This window comes from Rattus rattus, chromosome 6 (genome assembly GCF_011064425.1).
Source record: "Rattus rattus isolate New Zealand chromosome 6, Rrattus_CSIRO_v1, whole genome shotgun sequence".
Classification (NCBI taxonomy): domain Eukaryota; kingdom Metazoa; phylum Chordata; class Mammalia; order Rodentia; family Muridae; genus Rattus; species Rattus rattus.
Window position 1 is genome coordinate 4,296,234 of NC_046159.1, and position 22,479 is coordinate 4,318,712.

Consider the following 22,479-nt stretch of genomic DNA (forward strand, 5'->3'; position numbering starts at 1 on the left):
GAAAAGGAGCCCGAGCTCTGTTCTCAAACTGCCGCAGGGACAACCCCAACTCTAGAGCTGTGGAGTCTACGTGTCACTCTGGAGAAAGTGGCTGAACTCCATCTCCTATCCCTGCCTCCAATGTGACGGATTGTAAACTGGCTGTGAGAGATAACTCAGGTCGTGAGGGGGAACCCTCCTGAGTGGGATCGGTGCCCTCACAGAAGAGGCCTCAGACAGCTCTCAGGCAATCTTCTCTTCTCACAAGGACACAGTAAGAAGTCTGCAGGCTTCGGGAGGCCCCTGCTGGAGTCCAAAGGTGCTGCTGCTGAAAGCAATAGGGGGAACCTCCTGGGTGTGGTGCATAGCTGTGGTCCTAGAACTTGAAAGCCAGGGGAATATATGCAAATTCAAGGCCAGCCTGGTCTACATAGAAACTTGCAAGCCAACCGGTAACAAATGTAAGTAAGTAAATAAATACTTATAAGTAAGTATCCCTGTTATCAGTAACTTACCCAAGTAGTTTTTGGTATAGATTAACCATTCTTAATCCTAAAATCTGAAACCTGGGGGGCTGGAGAGATGGCTCAGCAGTTAAGAGCACTGACTACTCTTCCAGAGGACCTGAGTAAAAATCCCAGCACCCATCCGGCAGCTCACAATTGTCTGTAACTCCAAGATCTGACTCCTTCACACAGACATACATGCAGGCAAGATACTAACACATATTAAATAAAAATAAATTTTAAAAATCTGAAACCTAAAACTGTTCAGGCTCCATTGTGATATTTGAGGTTTCAGATTTGTTAGATTTGGGGTTTTCAGATTAGGGATGCTCCACCATTAAGGTCTACACAAATTTCAAACACTTCTGGCCCCAGATGTTTCAGATAAGGGATGTTTAGCCTAGTCTTTACAATGGCAGCACTGGCTGACTGTTACACACCACACAGAAGCCAATGTGGTTAAAAGAAAAAACAGATTCTGACGTGAGTCAGGACCACAGCGATGACACTTTTCCTATTTGACATTGTGTCATGTGGTTAAAAAGATTTGATTTTATCTCTGTGTGTGTGTGTGTGTGTGTGTGTGTGTGTGTGTCTGTGTGTGTCTGTGTGTGTGTGTGTGTGTACTTGTGGAGTGTGGGTACCCATGGAATCCAGAAGGGGGTGTTTAACCTCAAAGGCCTCAGAAAAACCTCTCTGTAAAATAAAAGCAACTGCTTCTTCCTAAAAGTATTAAGATTAAGTAACAAAGAACAGGCAGCCCTCAGCGCTGAGGTGGGCAGGCAGGCAGAGTTTTCAACTGATGATTGCTACTCAAGTAGAACCTCAGGTAGTTAATTTGCAAAATTAAATCATCATAAGGTGTAAGAATTTAGGGCTACGAATGCCTTCAACTGTTTGAATGCTTTGAGAGAACTAAGATGAGGCTGGAGAGACACCTCAGTGGTTAAGTACACGTTTCTCTTTCCCAGCACCCACACTGAGCGGCTCACAACCACCTGTCACCTCGGCACCTGTATTCATGCACACACACACTCACACAGACATATACACTGAAAAATAACGAAAATAAATCTAAGCTCACAACAGGCTTACATCACACCTGTCTGTCAAGTGAAGAATTCATAAGGATTACGGAGATTATTCAGTATAAAGAATAGCTCGAATATCAGCACCGAGGTTTAAACTATGCCAACCCCCAAATAAGAAACAATTAAACAAGGCAATAGAAGTGATGGCCGTGAGGCAGTTTGCTGGCCCCGCTCCACAGTCCTGCGAGTCCTGAGAGCAGTTTTGGCAGGGCGGGATCGTCAGCCTACCTTGCATAGCCTATGTTTGCTGGCGCAAACTTGATAGTTGTTTCAAAAAAATTATAGTCCAAGTAGATGTTGGGATCTATATCTAAATCAAATTCCAAATTACAGCCTCCAGGAATGGGATCTGCATGGAAAATGGTGAGATTAGTAACCCAAGAGACCTTCTCATGCTCCAGCAAACAATCCCACACAGCATGTCTGCACAGAAGGCCAGCACTTCCGCTGTATGGTGACTGAGGTTAGGAAGGGCACAGTTCCCTCATGCCCTTTCCCCTCGAACTGTCTCTTTCAAACCCCGGGGTGTATGCACTTGTCCACTGAGCTCTTCCTCAGTCCTACTCCCAAACTCCAGCAGTCTGACTTCCCTCAACACGCCTTCACGCAGCCATCGCTGTGATCTGACTCTCTCCCAGTGCTGTCTGGACCGGGTGCTAAAAGACACCCCTGAGTCACCACTGCTCCTTCACTCAGACTGATGGTCATGCCTTCAGACTTTTCTGGAATTCACTCTTCCCCATTGCTGGCTCAGTGGGGAAGACCTAGGGGAAGACCTGCCTCTTACCCCCAGGTATCTCCTCAGCCCTGGGCTGTTCCTCAGCAGCCACCATCACCCAGGTACAGTGCTTGAACATGTGCTCAACAATAGGAAAGTCAAGTTCCCCCAGCGACCTCCGCTCTCACGCATGGCCTTGGCTTTGACACCATCTGTCTACCTAATCTCATTCCTTTACTCCAGGCCAGCATTCTACATCCTTCCGATGAGACTTCCTGCAAGCACCTCAGACTCACTGTGCCCTCACACAAGTCACAACTGACTGCATCCCACCCCATGAAAGGGCTAGCACCCAACAGCCCCACATCTAAACCGAATGTGTGGCACAATCTCTAATCTGTCCAAACAGCAAGCTGAGGCTCCTCTCTGGTAACGTGCAGCCCCTGTGCCTTATCGGTTGCCCTCCCCAAGCCTGGCTCAGGACCTGCTTTCAGACTCCACCTTTCACTTTCCTCATAGCCACAAGGCTCAGTCAGTCCTGACTCAGCTCTTTCTCTTTCATGTAGCTCAGGCTAGCTTTCAACTTGCCATGGAGCTGGCTCTGACCTGTTAGTCCTCTTGCCTCCACCTTCCCGTGCTGGATTACAGGTGTGTCTCACAATGCCCAATGTTACACAGTGCTGGAGATGGAGCCCAGGGTGTGCTGCATGCTGGGTAAGCACTGGCCAACCAAGCTACACCACCAGTTCCGCTGTGGTCAGCTTTCTAACGATGAAATGGACTATGCTGCTCCCCGTTCAAACACTATGCTTCCTTTGAACCCAGCTTAGCAATGTGTGCAAACTGTGTTCAGGGCTCTTTGCTGTCTGGCTCGACACACACAGTTGCCCACCACTCTCCAAACCCTGCACCTTCTTTAGGATAAGCCTACTGCCTCCTCCGCCCACAGTCACAAGGACTGAGCTCTCCTAGTCAACATGAGCTTCCAGTCCCACTAGCTCTCCACCTCTCTCCCAGAGAAACACCCCGATTAAATAAATGACGCCGTGATAAACCATTGTATCAGGATCATTTCCCTTAGGATTCCCCAAACAGGCAAAGCTCGTATCCACGGATGAACTGGGTAGGGAATTACCTCTTTCTGAGTAGGAGAGTGTAACGGCCACACTTTGAACGGGCTTAGTGTCTTCTGTCTCCAAGTACCAAGTGCACATAATCTGCTCCGGTCTAAGAATGAAAACCAGTCCTCTGTCGTTGCCTGTTCCTGAGGTGCTGGGGAGGAGAGTCTGCATTTGGGAAGGAAAGCCACCATGAAGTTTTCATCTCTCTGCTCTAATATCCAGCCTTCACATGGGGGAACTCTCTAAACTATCACTGAGGGCTGGAGAGATGGCTCTGGCTGTTAAGAGCACTGGTTGCCCTTCCAAAGGACCTGGGTTCAATTCCCAACATCTACATGACGGCTTACGACAGCCTGTGATTCCAGTTCCAGGGGACCGGATGCCCTCTCTAAGCCTGCACAGGTACTGGGCACAGAGGTGATGCACATGAAGACATACTGGCAAAACACACATACAAAAGAAATAAGCGAACGGAGAAAGGTTTAGCAAGATTATTGCCTCAGTCGGTTTGAACTTCTGTGACAAAGTACAACAGGTTTTATGGTTTATGAACACAGCAGAGTGAGGAAGCCACTTTTGGGGAGCCTTTTTACAGGGGTGCCATCTTACTGGAAAGGCTCTCTTCTGTCCGCATCCCGGTTACTGCTTTTGAGTCTATGCATGTATATATGTTTGTGTATATGCACATGTAGCCATGTGCATATGCCAAGCGTGTGAGCACACGTGTGGTGAGTGTGTGAGCAGGCATGTGGCAGGTATGTGAGCAGACATGTGGTATGTGTGAATATATGTGGCTAGTGTGTGAACAGACATGTGGCAAGTGTGTAAGCACACACATGGTGGATGCGTGAGCACACATGTGGTGAGGATATGTGAATATATGTGGCTAGTGTGTGAACAGACATGTGGCAAGTGTGTAAGCACACACGTGGTGGACGTGTGAGCACACATGTGACAAGTGCACGAGCACACGTGTGGAGAACAGAGGTTGACATGGGGTATTGCCCTTTATCCCTCTCCAACTTATTATTTTATCTAATTTATATATTTTAGATTTAGTATTTGTTTCCTTTTATGTACGTGAGTGGTTTGCTTGCTTGTGTGAATGTACACCACGTGCGTGCCTGGTGCCCTCAGAGGTCAGATCTCCTGGAACTGGAGTTGTGGATGGTTATGAGCTGCGCTGTGAGTGCTGGGAGCTGAACCCAGGCCTCTTAACCGCTAAGCCATGTCTCCATCCCCAGCAGGTGACTTTTTAAGACACGATCTCTCACTGATTGTCTAGACTGATGAACCAGTTGAGCCTTGTTTCTACCTCCCCAAACCTAAGGTTAACAAACCCACACCAGGACTGGCTGGGTTTTGGTGTGTGTGTGGGGCAGGGGCACTGTTTGGTTTGGTTTGGTTTGGTTTGGTTTGGTTTGGTTTGGTTTGGTTTGGTTTGGTGGGTTTTAAGAGTCAAGGGCTGGGGGTTGGGGATTTAGCTCAGTGGTAGAGCGCTTGCCTAGCAAGCACAAGGCCCTGGGTTCGGTCCCCAGCTCCGAAAAAAAGAAAAAGAAAAAGAAAAAGAAAAAAAAAGGAAAAGAAAAAAAGAAAAAAAAAGAGTCAAACTCAGGTCCTGTAGACTGGGCCTTCTCCTCAGCCCTCAGATTCCAGTTCTTAATACCAAGACTACCAGGGGTCAGGGTGCAGACCAGTGCTTCCTGTGGAGTCTGACGGCCTGGAGTTCATTCCCAGCTTAATATGGGAAGGCAACAAAACAAACAAACAAACAAGCCTCTATGACTTGCACATTGAACTTTCCAAGCACTACAGTTCAACTGAGTCAAGGCTGACTCTGTCCAGCCCTGAGGCTAACAAGACAAACCAGAGCTCTGGCCCCAAAGAGTTCAGTTTATAAAAAGGGTTTGTTTTAAAGATTTGTTTAATTACTTATTTTATGTGTATGAGTGTTTCTGCCGTATGCATTTCTGCATACCATGCTCATGCCTGGTACCCGTGGAGACCAGAGGAGGAATCTGAGCCTCTGGAGTGAGGATAGTTGTGAGTTGCTGTATGGGTGCTGGGAACCAAGCCCTTAACCAGTGAGCAATCCTGCTGGAAATCTTTTCTCCTTTAAGGCAAGCGTTCACGTAGGTCGGGTCCTCTCTGCCTCACTGTGTGATTGAAGCTGGCCTAATGCTCTTGTCTCCACAGTTGGAATGTTCTCTTAAAGCTAAGAGAATGAGAAGGGGAAATGTACCAGGTGAGTTTCAACTTGGCCAGTCTCGAAGCCAGTGGCTTTGCCTACAGAGTCAGCGGGCTTCAGAGAGCCCATTGCCACAGCAACCAGAAATCAAAACAATGAAACAAAACAAGACCAAGAACACCGCTGGCCACCAGAAGGGACAGAAGAAAGAGCTCTGTTCTTCACAGTCATTTCTGGAACCCTGTGCAGTTCTGTTCACCTATACAGTCTGTGAGTCAAGGGTATGGAAGGCAGCCCAGGCAGTGAGGTCTGGCAACTAAAGATGGCTGAAACCTTGCCGCATGGCGACCAGGCCCACTCATACACAGACATCACACACAAGACTCGACATTATAGACATCACACACAAGACTCGACATTATAGAGACACTCTTTTTACTGAAGCAATCCTTTGCGCTTACCTTAGTATATGAAACTGTGGTGTTCTGATACTGTGAGTGTATTTGGAAAAGAAGAAAGGTCACATTGCTTGAAATGTGGCGCAAAACGGCCTCCTGTGGAAAGCGCCTGCTGAGCACAAAGTACGTAAATTTTCCCACAGAAAATTCAAGGAAACCTACAACGAGAAAAGTATTCTCATCACAATATTGCACCTCTGGCATCTATTTGTGGAAATTTCATCCGTAAACAAACGTACGACGCTAACCTAACCCTGGGAAAGCCCCTTGGGACTCAGGTATGGCGGGGCAAACCTGATGTCTCGGCACTTGCGAGGCTAGCGCGGAGGGATCTGTGAGTGCACGGCCAACCTGGAGTACAGAGCAAGACCCTATTTGTGTCTGGGTGACACATGTCACCATGAGGATAAGGAAACTTTAAAGCTGAAGACTGGTAGGATGAAGCCATTGCAATCCTGAATCACGACTGCCATGGTCACGTGTCCCAGGCCTGCCCTGTGGACAATCCGTCACGGGCAGCAGCGGGGGCTCACGGGCTGATCCTTCCTGCTGAGCTGCGACTACTGACAGATTCACCTACTTCAGTTATATCTCTATTGAGCCCACCAGTCCGAACCCATGTATGAAAATGGCAACAATTTAATTCACTTTTCTTTAAATGACCCTATATCAAAAACAATGCAAAATATGCCTTCTGGCCTGTCGGCTGTGGTGGGTCACTGTCCCTGGCCCTCAGGGCCCAGTATCCTTCCACAGTGCAAGGAGCTCATTTCTGTCCTCCATTTTCTGGTTTCCTTTTGTGTCCCTCCCACTCCCCTACCCCACACACACTTTTCCTCGTTTTCTCAGTTGACAAGTATGCTGTACTTATAAAAATAGCTGGGGGGTTGGGGATTTAGCTCAGTGGTAGAGCGCTTGCCTAGGAGGCGCAAGGCCCTGGGTTGGTCCCCAGCTCAAAAAAAAGAACAAAAAAAAAAAAAAAAAAATAGCTGTCTGGGCCCAAAATCTGAGCATGCAAATTCATTACAGCTCCTCTACCGGAGCCGCCCGCAGGCCATCATCTCTTGGGCTTTCCTCCAATGTACTCCTGAGACGCTGCGGTGGCCCTCATTATTCCCCAGGACACGGAGTCTGCACCAGACAGCTCAGAAGGTCTGGAAGACACTGAAGCCACCGCTAGAGATACGCTGGTGGCTAACTTTCCTTAACCTCCCTCTTCAACCCAGAGGTGAGAATCATTCTCCGAGATTCCAACAAACTAGAAAGACAGTGAAGAATCATAAGACCAAAGGCTCAGAGCAGGTTAGAGCCCAGCTGTTCTCCCAGTAACCCAGGTTCAGTTCCCAGGACCCCCATGGCAGCTCACAACTGCTTATAACCAGTTCCAGGTGATCGAGTACCCTCTCTGGCCACCAGAGGCAGCAGGCACACGTGTGGTGCACAGGCGTACATGCAGACAAAACACCATAGACACATAAAATAAATAAAATAAATCCTTAGAAAAGAATCAGGACCACAGCAATTAAAATGATCAGGCAAACTGGCCACTGAAAACAGGAGGAGCAAAGTTAAAAGCAGGCATCCCCGAGAGTATATGTCAAATGGCCTTTCTCTACACACACTCTTTGTCAAGTTTCAAAGGGTTCTTATCAGAAGTTTCCTGATTTAACAAAAGCTTCTAGCTTCGATGGCCTCAAGGTTCAGGTTCTGCCTTGAGTCTATATCTTAAATTTGTAAAAAAAAAAACAACAAGACAGACACACACACACACACACAATATAGGGAAGCTCTCAACACTTGCCCACTGCCTCCCCTTGTGCAAACATCCCCTGCAGCTGACACTCTGGTATATGTACCACCATCCCTTAGCATCCACAGGACACAAGTCCCAAACTCTCCAACTGCCAATCCCTGCCCACACCTCACATAAAACAGTAGATACCACAGGAGATGAGGAGGTGGCTCAGTGGGTAAGGCCACTTACTCATCAAGCATGAGGGACCTCGATTCAAATTCCAGCACCCGCACAGCCACATACACTGTAACTTCCATGCTATGGAGGTCAAGGATAAGATCACTGGGGCTCTCTGGACACCAGTGCAGTTCCAGGTTCAATGAGAGGCTCTGTTCAAGGGAATAAGGCCCACGCACACAACACATCACACACACACACACACACACACACACACACACACACACACACACACACACACTCTCTCTCTCTCTCTCTCTCTCTCTTTCTGTGTGTGTGTGTGTCTCTCTCTCTCTCTATATATATATATATACATATATATATACATATATATATATATTTCTTTTTTTAAAGTGGTGTTATGGCAGACCTATACCCACATACTTACCTGTGGATTGTTTACACACCTAACACAAGTGCTACATCATCATTTTACTGCTACAGAACAACGACATGAAAAATCTGATCACATTTGGTACAGATACACTTTTAAAAAATTATTTTCAGGGGGCTGGAGAGATGGCTCGGGGGTTAAGAGCACCGACTGTTCTTCCAGAGGTCCTGAGTTCAGCAACCACATGGTGACTCACAACCGTCTGTAATGGGATCCGATGCCCTCTCCTGGTATGTCTGAGGACAGCGACGGTGTACTCACATACATGAAATTTTAAAAAAAGAATTATTTTCAGTCTGCAGCTGGTTGAATCTGCAGGGTACAAGGCTATTTCTACACGTGTGCGAGAAGATGTTTAAATGCTAGGCATCCGTATGTTAAAATTGAGGATTCCAGGCGGAAGCTGCATCTCGGTGAGAGAGTGTTTGTTTAGCATGTGTGAAGCTGAGCTCCACACCAGTACTCCCAGGGGGTGGGGAGTGGGGGTGTGGGGATTCTAACTTGGCCCCTTTGTAAAGCTACTGAGTGCACGCAGATCATAACTGCACCCATTGACAAGCACAGCCACTGCTGCTCTAGTGTGAAAAACGAACTAAGGAAAATTGCTATGCATGGCCTGCACACTTTGAATCTCAACACCCAGAGTCTCTTTTGAGTTAGGGTTTCTATTGCGGTGACCACAGCGAGCCTTAGGAAGGGAGACATTTAGTTGGGGCTTTACAGGTCCTGAGGTTCGGTCCATCATCATCGAGGTAGGAACATGGCAGCATCCAGGCGGGCACGGTGCTGGAGAAGGAGCTGAGAGGTCTACATCTGGATCCTCAGGCAGCAGGGAGAGAACTGGCTTGAGCTTCTGAGACCTCAAAGCCCACCCTCTAGTGACACACTTCCTCTACCGAAGCCACACCTACTCCAGCAGGGCCACACCTCCTGGTAGTGCCAATACTAATACAATACTAATAGTGCTGATACTTAGGGACCAAGTGTTCAAAGGCATAAGTCTATCAGGAGCGTCCTACTCAAACCACCACAGGGGCAGAGACCAGAAGACCAGACCAGGGGTTAAGGTCATCCTAGCCTAGATAGCGAATTTAAAGCCAGACTAGACTATATGAAACTCTGTATCAAAAATTCCCCTAAATAAAATAAAATAGAGTTCTGTTTTGCAGGGAAGTATTCTAGGTAGCCTACAGGTCAGGTGGTCAACTTAATGTGAGATTTTTTTTGATGCCACGGCGTATCAGATGACCTTTGCCCTTACGGTTAAACCATACCTAAGTTGTCTTGCTGTCTAAAAAGTCACAACTTAAAGAGCCCGAGACACGACCTAGGTAGCAGGACTGAAACTCCAAGCTGAAGCCTGTGCTTCTCACTTCAGGAAGTTCACCCAGGCTCCTAGGAACCACAAGAAAGAGCGCCTGCTTTTTCAGACACGAGGCTCCACGGAAGCCCCGACCCCACACGCCTGTGGCAGGAACCTGCTAAAGGCAGATAGTGAAGGCGTGTGTGCCGGGAGACAGTCTATGGTATCTAACAGCTGGCCCTGAGGTCCTAACATCGGCAACGTTAGGAATGGGTGCCTTAAAGTGTCTCTTTTTCAAGCACAGTTCCTTAATTCTAACATTTTCTAGTTCTTATGAAGCGTCCTTATCATAAGGAAACTACAATATAACCTGCTTGTTTGTTCCCTTTCCAAGAATCCCCCATGCCACTTAAATGAAAATGCCTAGTTATAGCCACAGACAGGAGTTTGAAAACACTCATTCAAACATCGTGAGGAAGGGCTGGGAGTGTGGCTCAGTCAGGAGAGGGCTTGACCAGCCCCACCAACATGCTCAAAGCCCTGGGTTTGAGCACCAGCGTTGTATACGCAGGTGTTGGGTGCCTGGGGAGATGGGTTGAGGCAGGAGGATCGGTGTTTAAGTCATCCTCAGCTATGTATAGTTCAAGGCTAGCCCTGTCTTGGAAAACAAAGCAGGCAGTTCTCCAAGTAACTGAGGACTGCTAACATCAAGTCTGGAGAATAAGAGAGACTCACACGTCTCCATTCTTAACCCATCTGCTTTGTTCGGGAGGGAAATGATTCCCTGGACAAGGACCATTGCGCAATCTGTACAGAAGGTTGCATTTTAACCCAGGCTCCTGTGGTTCCCCTCCTGGCTATGCAGGTCTTGGTCATATCTGACGACCCAGTGTCTGGCACTGTACCAATGGCCTGGCGGTAAATGTCTTTTCAACACGGACAGAACACTGTGACTTAAGGCAAGGTATTTATTTCCTCTGGGCCTCTGTTCTCTCACAGTAAAAGGGAAGTTGCTCTGCTACTTAAACCACCCAGCAAATGGGAGACGGCTTCATAGCCTACAAGTGCTACACAGCAAGGAACACGCACTTCTGTAGCTTGCCACTGCTTTGGAGACCCAAAAATGCTCAGGCATCTTCAGATTGGACCCAAAAAGACCCTCATGGGGAGAGGGTTAACATGTCCTCTCTGAGATGCTCTGCCTATCATAAGCTGCAATGAGGGGACTGTTTCCAGAGAGAAACGCGTGAAAAATACTTAAGGTGGGGCCTGGGGTATGGCTTATGCGTTCAATTCCCAGTACCACCAAAAATAACCCAGAAATGGGAGAGAAGAACAGGGGTGGGGAACAACTGTAAAAGACACACACACACACACATACACATACACTCACACATACACACACACAGAGAGAGAGAGAGAGAGAGAGACAGAGAGACAGAGAGAGAGAGAGAGAGGAAATACTAAACTGCCTTTGCCACAAGCATGATAGAAACCTCATTTAATTTCCTTTTGTTTGTTTTTAATATTATTTGGTTGGTTTCCAGTACTGGAGATTGAACCCAGGGCCTCTCAAGTACTGAGCAAGCCATCTACCACTAAACCACAACCCTAGCTTTTTAATATTTGCATTTCAAGACGGAGTCTAAGTTGCCCACCCTGCCTTGGACCTTACGGTATACCCCGAATGGGCCTTGAAGTTGAAGTAATCCTTCTGCCTCAACTTCCCAAACAGCTAGCTGGGTCATGACAAGTCTGAGACGCTCAACCTTGCTGGAAACTGCATTTAATTTTTATTCACAAGAGGCTTGGCAATAGAAGACATACCCAAACGCATCCTGCAGAAGTTAATAGGACCCTACCCTCGCCTCCGAGCCATCTGGAGAAGGAGTCACCAGAAACATTTGACTGGCATAATTAGATCTTATGACTGGGGTGTGGGAAGCAGACAGCACATCAAAGGACATTACAGAGCAGGCGGCCCAGTCAACATGGGGTGCTAACTCCAACTGTACTTGGAAGAGCTATGGCTCTGCTTTGCCTAACATTTTTTTTTTTTTTTTTTGGTTCTTTTTTTCGGGGCTTGGGACCGAACCCAGGGCCTTGCTCTTCCTAGGTAAGCGCTCTACCACTGAGCTAAGTCCCCAGCCCCTTTGCCTAACATTTTAAAAACGCAAACTGCCGTCTCAATGGGAGGGGCTGTTTTTCTATTTCCATTCGTACTCTCCATCCCTAACCATCCAGAGTCCCTTTTTCCTTCGCTAACTCCACTCTAGGAAGACCTTCCACTCCTAATCTTTTCCTCTTTCCCAATCAGATCTCTATCTTAAAACCACCGCCTCCCTCTTTGACTGTGTTACTAAAATGTACCTCAGACTTCCCTCCATTGTCTGTGCCAGCTAACACAGCAGCCAGCTTTAGGAGCTCCGACAAAGCATATCCCTCCTAATTCTCCTCAGGGTAAGAGTGGTCCAGCTACTTGGGTGCCATTCAGCTATCCCTTACGATTTGTGTTTGTTTGTGTTCTTTGTTTTGAGATAAGGTCTTGTTTGTGTGGCCTACACTGGCCTCGAACTGGAGGCAATCCCCCTGTCACAGCCTCTGAGGCGCTCAGGATTACTTGTGTGCAGCGTCAAGTTCAGATGCTAATGCTTTTTATCTTCGGATGGCAGCGACTGGAGATCTAGCTCAGTGTGATATGCTTGTCTGGTGTGTGCAGGGACCAGGGTCCAATCCTCAGCTCCACAAAGTAAATGCATGACACTAAACGGACACACCACAACAAACACATGACCCTTCAAGGGTGTTTGGGAGGAAGCCATCAGATGTGCCTATCCACACAGGTGGCCCAATGCCCTTGTACAAAATGTGGGCCCCGCTCAGCTCTTAAAGGGTGGGCTTCCAGGTGAGTGCCGCTTACACACCCTCAGGAACGTTTCAGGAGTGTCAAGCGCACTTACACCTTCTGGGACACCTAGCCAGTTGTCCGTTCTTATCACCTTTACAGCTTCTGTCTCCAGCCATCAGTTCTTATCAGTCTATACCTGCAATTTACGGTTTAGGGCTATAGGGAGGGTGGTGGCAGTGGTGTATGGGTCCTGAGTCCTGGATGACCTTCCGGCCTGCTTGTCTTTATAAACCTCAGTCTTTTAATTAAAGTTTGAGAGCTTGGTCAGAGCATAGACTTGCTCCTCTTCTTTGTGCCCTCCCACCCCCAGGTCTCTGCTGAACCCCTGCAGGCCAGGGCAGGTGAGCAACCAGGTACAAATCTAAGACAAAAATGAAGACACCTTGTCAAGTAGAGAGTGGGTGACTAGACCTGTAGATGAGTCCCTGGACCAGAATGTCCATCTGTCTCCCAGCCCTCGCTGAGCATCCAGCCACTGAGACTCAGATCCTCTTAACACGGAGGTACAACTCCTGCCACCTGTATCTTAACACCAGCTGGGCTGTTCACGGAGGCTCGCCCTTCGTCAGTGAGCCATCGAATGTCCGAGCTGCCTTTCACCAGCCACACAGGGAATGTCAGCTTTCAATCACGCAGCTGTCGAGTCCCTGAGTCCCATCCCTGTCCTGCACACAACAAAACTAACCTAAGAAGAAAAGCACAGCACGCGGCAGCAGTGTCGTGCCGTAATCAGAGGTGAGACAGTGTAAGAAGAAATAAAAACTAATCCTCACCTTATTGCCTCTCTTTCCCGACGTCAGTGAAAAGCTTCTGGATTAAGTACTGAGGCTGCAAACTGGAAATAAAAGCTATGCTTCCCAGCCCTCCAGACTGAGGAGCCCTTCTAGATCAACCCCGAACTCAACCCTTCCCCTCTCCCACTTTCTCCGGAAGGATGTTTCAAAGACAAGGGCTCACAGAATAAATATAAAGCCTTATGCTGTGAAAAGGTTTGGTTTTCTTTTTCCTTTTTTTGAGATAGTGTCTCCTGTAGCCCAGGCTGGCTTTATCATCCTTATGCAGGATGAATCTGACTTTGTGCACTCTCGATCCTCCATGTTCTGAACGCAGGATCTAGGCATGTACTACCACTCCCAGTCCATGTCGTGCTCAGGAAGGGCACGGGGACTTCTTAAATGCTAGTCGAACATTCTACCAACTCAGCTCCATTCCCAGCCCCTGGGCAAGATGTTCTCCTCAGAAAGGGGCTCTGCTGAGGTGCAGGGGCCATGCAATTTGTAGGGCGCCACACCAGGTGCTGCTAAGTTTGTCTAATGAGCATCTTGAGCCTCCGAAGAGAGAGTTCTGGATCTCTATCTCCTGTGGCTTTGAGGATTAGAGTGCTCAGGCTGTGAAATGGACCTAGCACACTGCCAGAGGCCAACGCTTCCTGTCAACTATCAGCCAGAATTTTCGTCAAGAAAATAGAAGGGTGTGTGTGTGTGTGTGTGTGTATTCACTCAACACACAAATATCTGTACTTTTCAGTACTGTCCTTAGTTGTACCCAAAGATCTTAAAATGAGGTTTCTAACCCCGGCTTTTCACAGATAAACCTCTAGGAAAAATGATCCAATCATTCAGAAAACTGTTGTATTTGCCACTTATCTCCAGCCGAAGCAAGGAATGTAGTTAATGCAGCCAGAAAAGGCACGTGATCACCAGCCTGGCACAATTAGTGCTTTTCATGGTTCCCATTAACGCCCCTGCCCCCTCCCAGCAGTCGCTAAACCCCTCTCACTCAACACATGACCTAGGATTTCATGTCCCATCATCACTGGCTTATTTTTTCCTCTCAAACTGCAAAACATCACCCATTTGAAAAGCACCTAGAGGGGTTGGGGATTTAGCTCAGTGGTAGAGCGCTTGCCTAGGAAGCGCAAGGCCCTGAGTTCGATCCCCAGCTCCGAAAAAAAGAACCAAAAAAAAAAAAGAAAAGCACCTAGATTTTGGAGTGTCAAAGCCAGCTACTGCGTGGAACGCTAGTTCCTCGACAGACTTAGCTGCCTGGTAGCTGACCGGTTGGGTTTGGTTTTAGTTTTGGCCTGACTCTCACTGTCCAGATCGGTCTCGAACTCATAATCCTCCTGTCGCAGCCTCCGAGGTGCTGCGCTTACAGCCGTGCTCCCTGAAATTCAGCTTAAAAGGCCGTTTCAATTTGTCCAATTAAAACCACAAACATGGCTGCTCCCAGCGGGGAAGAATGCCTCGAAAGGGGCTACTTATCTCTGCTCGGTTCCCAGCCCAAACGAGGCGCTGACAGGATGGACCCGGTCCCGAACCCGCGGCCTGAAGCGCATCAGCAGCCGGGGAGGACTGCCCAGACCCCGGCGGCCTGAGGCCTTGCTGCGGGAGCGGAGGTTAAGTTCGGGAAGCTCACCGTCGCTGGAGTTCGCCTGGGCCTCCGCGCTGCCCGCCGCCAGCACCGCCAGGACCAGCAGGCGCAGCCGCCACATCACTGCGGGCCGGGGGCGCGCAGGCCGGGTCGGGGCTCTACCCCGGAGAGCCCGCGCGCATCGCTCTCATCCGCTGGCCCCGCGCGTGCACCTGCGGCCCCAGCCCCGCCAGGCGCGCGCTTCCGGGCTGACGGTCGCGCGCGTCCTCGGCAGGCCCCTGCGGGCGCGCGCCTCCTACCCGGACGAGCGGGCGAGCGGGGCCTCCTACTCGCTTTTTTCTCTCTTCTTCCTTCTCTTTTTTCTTTCTCTTTTCTCCCTTTTTTTCCTTTTCTTTTTTTCGGGACTGGGGACCGAACCCAGGGCTAGGCAAGCGCTCTACCACTGAACTAAATCCCCAACCCCTCTTTTCTCCCTTTCTTAATTTTTTTTTCTTTTTTTTTTTCTTTTTTTTTTTTTTTTTTTTTTTTTTTGTAGCCCCAGCTGTTCTGCAATTCACTCTATACCAGGCTTCCCTTGAACTCATAGATCCTCCTGCCTCTGCCTGAACTAGGCGTGCACCACCACCACCACCACCCAGCTACTAACTATGCCAAATAACTTTCCTCGTTTTGTTTTTTTGTTTGTTTGTTTTTCTTACAACAGGTCTAGCACAATCCAGAACGGCCTCCAGCCGCTATGTAGTAGAGATGACCTTGAACTTCTGACCTCTTGCCACTTCCCCCTAGGGCTAGGAAGATAAACCTGTGCCACCACTAATGAATTTCATTTTATTTTATTTTATTGAGATACGGTCTTGCTCTGTAGTTCACATTGGCCTGGAACTGACAACAGTCCTCCTGCCTCACTGTCCCCTGTGTGCAACTCTCAACTGGAGTATAATCAAGTGAGGTGCCCCAAGCCGCAAACAGGATTCTTAGTATCTTAAAAAGCACTTATGAAAAGGGGACTGGAAAAAAAAACTAAAAAAACAAACATAACACAGACGAGTTAACAATATAACCTACATCAATCATTCTTTTCACTGAGATGTGTCTCAATGTAAGACACCAATGTGAAAGAAATGGATGTAAAATATGTGAGAAACTTCGAATTTTCCCCCTGTAACCTAAACCTATTTTAAAATAAATAGATTAACATTTTAAATGGAAAAGGCAGAATGTCTGGTGCCTGTAATTCCAGCGCTTGGGAGGCTGAGGTGGGAAGCTTGCTAAGAGCTCGAGAACACAGACGCCATACATAGTGAGACTGTCGAAAAATAGTAACGGTAAAATCGGTAAACAAATTAACTTAGTGGACCCAGTCCATGCAGCACCAGCTAAAGCAGTGGCTCCCAACATTCCTAATGCAGGTGACCCTTTAATACAGTTCATGTTGTGGTGACCCCCCAGCCTTAAAATTATCCTCATTGCTATTTCATAGCTGTAATTTTGTTATTGTTATGAGTCATAAATCTCTGTGTTTTTCCAATGGACTTACGTGCCCCCCTGTAGTGAGCCATATTGGATTTGGGCCTGGCTGCTTTGTAACTGTATGGCCACAGTTAAAGTCATGGGATTGTTGGACAGAGGCCTCTCCCATGTATTTATGGCACAGGAAGAAAAGACCAAGTAGTAAACACTGGGTGTCTCCATTGCATGACCTCTGCTGAGCCCGGCTGATGCAAGTGGAACCGACACACCTGGACCACACCTGGGTGGTGGTCAATTTACTTCTGCCTTTTACTTCCTCAGCCTTTATCCTTGAGATTTAGGCTGGTCTTCTCAGATTTCTCCCTAATTAATTCAGATCTCGAAGTCCGTCTTTTGTTACCAAAGTCACGAGCCAGGGTTTCCCACTGTGCTTCCCAGATATTTTCTACCTGGAGAACTTGGGTATATAAGTGGTGAATAAAGCTACAGGAGACTCTCACTCTCTCTTCCGCCCTCTCACTCTTCTTCTGCTCTTCCTCTTCTCTCTCTCTCTCTCTCTCTCTCCCTCTCCCTCTCCCCCTCCCCCTCTCTCTCCCCCTCTCTCTCTTCCTCTCTTCCTCTCCTGGCTTGACATGATAACCTGTGTGTGTGTTCTGTGTGTTTCTTTCATCCCGCAGGCTTTCGCCCGATTCTTGGTACCGTGTCGGTGCTGGTGCCAACACCTTCCCCCCCCCCCCCCCCGTGAAAGGATTTTTTTTTTGACCCCCAAAGAGGTCGAAACCCACAGGTTGAGAACAGCTGACTTAAAGTCTCCTTGGGTCTGCGGTATGAGTATGCTCTGAAAGTCAGCATGAAGGTATCCATCACTTCCACGTAAGGCTCACAGAGGAACACAAACATCCAAGTCATCACATCACACGCATTAAACGGGTACCTAATTCTTTCAAGTATCAATTACATTCCTCGTGCTCCATTATTGGCATTGGTATTATTATTATTATTATTATTATTATTATTATTATTATTTTGTTTTTGTGAAATACAGTCTTGGGCTTTCATTGGGTAGCCCAGAATTCACTACGTAGCCCAGGCTGGCTTCAACCTCCTGCTGCAAAGTAATTTTCTGTCTGTTCAGGCCTAAAGACCTCCCATTTGTACTTAAGAGCCCTTTGCAAACAAAATAAGAAGAAATAAAATAATAAACAAATGAAGGAATCCAGGGCTTGTTTGTTTTGTGTTAGGTTTTTTTTACCCCCAACATTGGAAGATTGCTGCCTCTTGCAGCAACTGCCTGCTCACCTCAGGGCTGCTTTTGAAGTGTTTGCTGAATTAGTCCTGAGCGCCACAGGGGAAAAAAGAGTTTTCTCTCTCCTAAGCAAAAATACCCCTGAGATTGACAGCCTCAATCTGAACTTCTCAAGTCTCATATCTGTGTGCTATTGAAGAGGGACCAGTCCGTGCAACAGGGATCATGGGGTTCCATTATGGACTTGTCTGGGATGGCTGCCTTGTTTTGTTTTGTTTTGTTCTTTTTTTTTTATTATTCAATTTTTAGGTTCACATAGGAAGGTGTTTTGTCTGAATAAGTATTAGTGCACCAGGTGCATGCAGTGCCTGAGGAGGCAAGAAAGAGGGCTTTGAACCCCCTGAAACTGGAGTTACAGATGGTGCCAGACTGCCCTGTGGGTGCTGGGAATTGAACCCAGGTCCTCTTCAAGAGCAACCAGTGCTCTTAAGAGCTGACCCATCTCTCCAGCCCCTAATTTTTTTTTTTTTAACAGTAGGAATGCAGGAGAGGAAGAGTTGGAGTTGGAGATATCCCAGTCAGAAAAATGACTGCCACAAAACTAATGAGGACCTCAGTTTGATCCCCAGAACTCATGGATGCGACAGTGCACACTATAACCCCAGTAGGCAGAGAAAAGGCAGAGACAGGAGGAGCCTTGGGACTGGTTGGCCAATCTGTACAGCTGAATCGATTTCAAGGTCCAGCTTCAGCAAGAGACACTGAGAAAGCACTTGACATAACCTGGAACATGGGCACACAGATGAGTACAAAAAATAAAAATATTAAAAATAAACTCTCTTAGAACAGGAGGAGTGGGCTGGATGGATGACTATGTGGTTAAGAGCACACACTGTGCTTCCTGAGGACCTAAGTTCAATTCCCAGCACCCACAGCAGGTGCTTACAGCTGTCTGTACCACCAGCTTCTGAGGGATCTGACACCTCTGACCTCTGTGGGCGCTTGCATTCACGGGCACCTGCCCTGCCATCCCCACGTACACATAATTGAAATAACGAAAACAAGTTAGAACTGGAAGAACTTGCTAAGCAAAGAGGAAGACCCCATAAAGAAAGGAGGGATGGAGTTGGCTGCATAGGTGACTCTACAAGCTTTAGATTTATTTATTTATTTTTATATGAGCATTACAGATGGTTGTGAGCCACCATGTGGTTGCTGGGATTTGAACTCAGGACCTCTGGAAGAGCAGTCAGTGCTCTTAACCACTGAGCCATCTTTCCAGCCCCTCTACAAGCTTTAGAAAGCAAACAACCTACAGCCGACAATCTGAAGACCCGAATCCAAAGGCAGGTGTCCACAAAGCACACAAAGAGGCTCACCGAGTGACAAACAAATTCTTAATTATTTTATTTATTTATTTATTTATTTATTTTTTCCGGAGCTGGGGACCGAACCCAGGGCCTTGTACTTGTTAGGCAAGCGCTCTACCACTGGGCTAAATCCCCAGCCCGCCAAATTCTTACTGGTAAGCAAAATCTCAAGTTAGCAAGCGAGGCTTGTGGGGGTGGGGTCATGCCTCTAATCCTAGCACTTGGGAGACAGATACAGGAGGACTTACCACCAGGTTTAAGCCAGTCTGGGTTAAATAGTTAGACCATATCTCAAACAAACAAACAAATGGAGGGAAAGCTAAATCAGACTTTTTTTTTTTTTTTTTTAAATAGAAGACGGTGTTCTAACCTAGGGAAACAGTACAATTCTTTAAGCATATTGTATGAAAAATCTTTTTCACAACCACTGCCCCTTGGCCAAAAAAAAATTTTTTTAAAAATCTTATTTATATAATTTTGAGAAATAATTCCATTTTAAGTATATAGCTAGCTAGATAGAAAAATTGGCATAAACTAGGTCATGGTGATACATGTCTTAGGAGGTGGAAGTAGGAGGATCCCTGTGAGTTCCAGACCAGCCTAGTCTACAGAGTGAGTATCTAGGACAGCCAGGGCTACACAGAGAAACCCTGTCTTGAAAACAACAACAACAAATTAGCTTCAAAAACTGTGTGGGTAAAACGGCTCAGAGGTAAAGGCACAGGTTGCCACACCTGAGGACTTCTGCTTGACTGTAGGCACTGACCAGATAATGGTTGTGGCCATCGAATAGAATCCATACAGCCCTTGCTAATGTTTCAGGAAGTAACTGACTCATTTGAAAGGTTTAGGAAAGGGCTATTTGTGAAGGAATGTACACATGAGGTTTTTTCCTTTAAAATATGCCTTTGTGGTTAAATTCACAGAAAGATAGGTTTCAGATATATCATATGTAACCAATGTTTAAAATACGAATGAGGAATTGAATTGATAATTTTCTCTGCACATTTCTATGTTGAAATGCTGTATGCAGAATCTGTGTCTGTTGAATAAGAAAATATGATTTTAAGAGACACATATAATTTTTTAAAGCTTGTTTGTAAAAATGCATTGTCTGCCTAACCAAGACCCAGAGGTTCTCCAAAGACTGCTATTTCTTTTGGGCAGAACAGAGCGTAGCCACAGGAACAGAACACTGCATGAGCCATGCTAAACTGAGGGCTTAATCCAAAAGGCAGCTGAGACAAAGGGAAGTCATTAAGATAAAATTAGGGGGGTTACATCAGACATTTTGAAACAGTAGTCCTTGGCCATAACGGTTAATAAAGAGTGGTAACTGACATGTCACTCTGAGGAGAATAGTCTCAGGGCTTATGTCCATGTATAAGAATCTTTTAAAGACTGTGAATGCCTGTGTGTGCAGGTGCACATGTGCCTGTGTGTGCAGGTGCACATGTACCTGTGTGTGTGCAGGTGCACATGTGCCTGTGTGTGCAGGTGCACATGTGCCTGTGTGTGTGTAGGTGCACATGTGCCTGTGTGTGTGTGTGTGCCTGTGTGTGTGCAGGTGCACATGTGCCTGTGTGTGTGCAGGTGCACATGTGCCTGTGTGTGCAGGTGCACATGTGCCTGTGTGTGCAGGTGCACATGTGCCTGTGTGTGTGTAGGTGCACATGTGCCTGTGTGTATGTAGGAGCACATGAGCTTGTGTGTGTGTACGGGTGCACATATGCCTGTGTGTGCAGGTGCACATGTGCCTGTGTGTGTGTGCAGGTGCACATGTGCCTGTGTGTGTAGATGCACATGTGCTTGTGTATGTAGGTTCACACATGCATGAAAGTTAGTAGTGAATCTTGGGTGCTGATCCTCAGGAATCTATGTTGGTTTTTAATTTGTTTTTGTTTTTTCAAGACATGGTTTCTGTGTGTAGTCTTGGCTGCCCTAGAACTTGCTCTGTAGGCCAGGCTGGCCTCGAACTCACAGAGCTCTGCCTGCCTCTGACTCCCAAATGCTAGTATTAAAGGCGTGTGCCATCACCACCGCGTTTTTGTTTTGTTTTTATTTTTTAAGATGTAATCCCTCACAGACCTGGGTCTCATCCATTTGGTTAGGTTGTCTGCTCAGCCTCAGAGATCTCTACAGCATCAGGAAGTTAATTAGTTCAGTTTGAAATATATGCAAACATTTAGCCAGGCAGTGGTGGCCCATGCTTTTAATCCTAGTACTCAGGAGGCAGAGGCAGAAGGATCTTTGAGGTTGAGGATAGCCTGGTCTACAGAGTGAGTTCCAGGACAGCCAGGGCTACACAGAGAAAGCCCTGTTTCAGAACACAATACAAGCAAACATAAAGATATGCAAACATCTGAGTCTTGTCTGGAGGAGAGGCTCTGACTAGACTTTGGATATTAGGATTGTTCCAACAGCCCACATCTACAGGCTTATTCCTCAGAATGTTACTACTGGAAGGTGACCAAAACTTTTAAGAGATCTATTCTAGGAGAGGCTACCTTATGTGACTGGGGTGACCCTTGAGGGGATAATAGAGTCCTGGTCTCTTCACTCTCTCCTTTTGTGTCCTGGCCATAAAATGAGTTCCACCACACGCTCTGCTGATGCTGGCCCATTGTAACAAGGCTAATCGATAACAGGCAACAGCCTCCAAAGGCACGAGTCAGATATCTTTGGTTGACTGGTTGATAATCTCAAATCTTATTACAGTATCAAAAAGCTAACACAGAACCACTGCCTTAACAGGATCTTCAAATAGTTCACAGATAAGCTGTGAAAGCCAGTGATCGGGGGCTTTGACTGAAGTAGATGGGCCTAGCAGAAGGCTCACGGATATGAGTAAACTTCATCTAAGAATCTTGGCCATTGCAGCATGGGTTGTCTTGAGGTGGCCCCAGAACTACAGGCAGCTCCCTTCTCTGGGGCTGGCAACTTCAGACTCTTTACCAAGCTGGATAAGCTACAGCCTACCAGTAGCCATCTGTCTTAAGTGTTCCTTCAGAAATGCTTAACCAAGATGGTATGACTGCTGGGCATGTAAAGGTGTTTGCTGAACAAGCCTGACAACCCGGGTTCAATCCCCAGGACTCACCTATAATAGAGAACGGTTCTACAACGTTTGTGGACTTTCACATGCATGTTGTGGCACACGCACGTGCGTATCATGCACACATACTTAGTGCACACGCACAATAAAATAATTTTAAAATGTTTTCATTTTTTCTGTTCTGCTCTTTTTGCTTTGGGGTAGTTAAAGAATTTTTTAAAATTTATTTTATATGTACTGGAGTTTTGTCTGTGTGCAAGTGTGCACTGCCCCACCCAGTTTTTTATTTTCTTAGGCGTGATCTCACCATGTAGCTCTGGCTGCCCT

The 22,479-nt window shown here is 47.1% G+C and overlaps 1 protein-coding gene across 1 annotated transcript in view; it reads right to left on the reverse strand.

Moving 5' to 3' along the window:
- The window catches only part of Tm7sf3 (transmembrane 7 superfamily member 3), a 31,311-nt gene extending 15,973 nt beyond the window's left edge, over positions 1-15,338 (reverse strand). Inside the window, exons 1-4 of the mRNA XM_032905411.1 lie at positions 15,057-15,338; positions 6,065-6,219; positions 3,430-3,580; positions 1,805-1,925 (exon numbers count right to left, since the gene is read on the reverse strand). Coding sequence (XP_032761302.1) covers positions 1,805-1,925; positions 3,430-3,580; positions 6,065-6,219; positions 15,057-15,132 — 503 coding nt within the window. The 5' untranslated portion in view covers positions 15,133-15,338. The remainder of the gene's footprint in view (positions 1-1,804; positions 1,926-3,429; positions 3,581-6,064; positions 6,220-15,056) is intronic.
- Between the last annotated feature and the right edge of the window lie 7,141 nt (positions 15,339-22,479).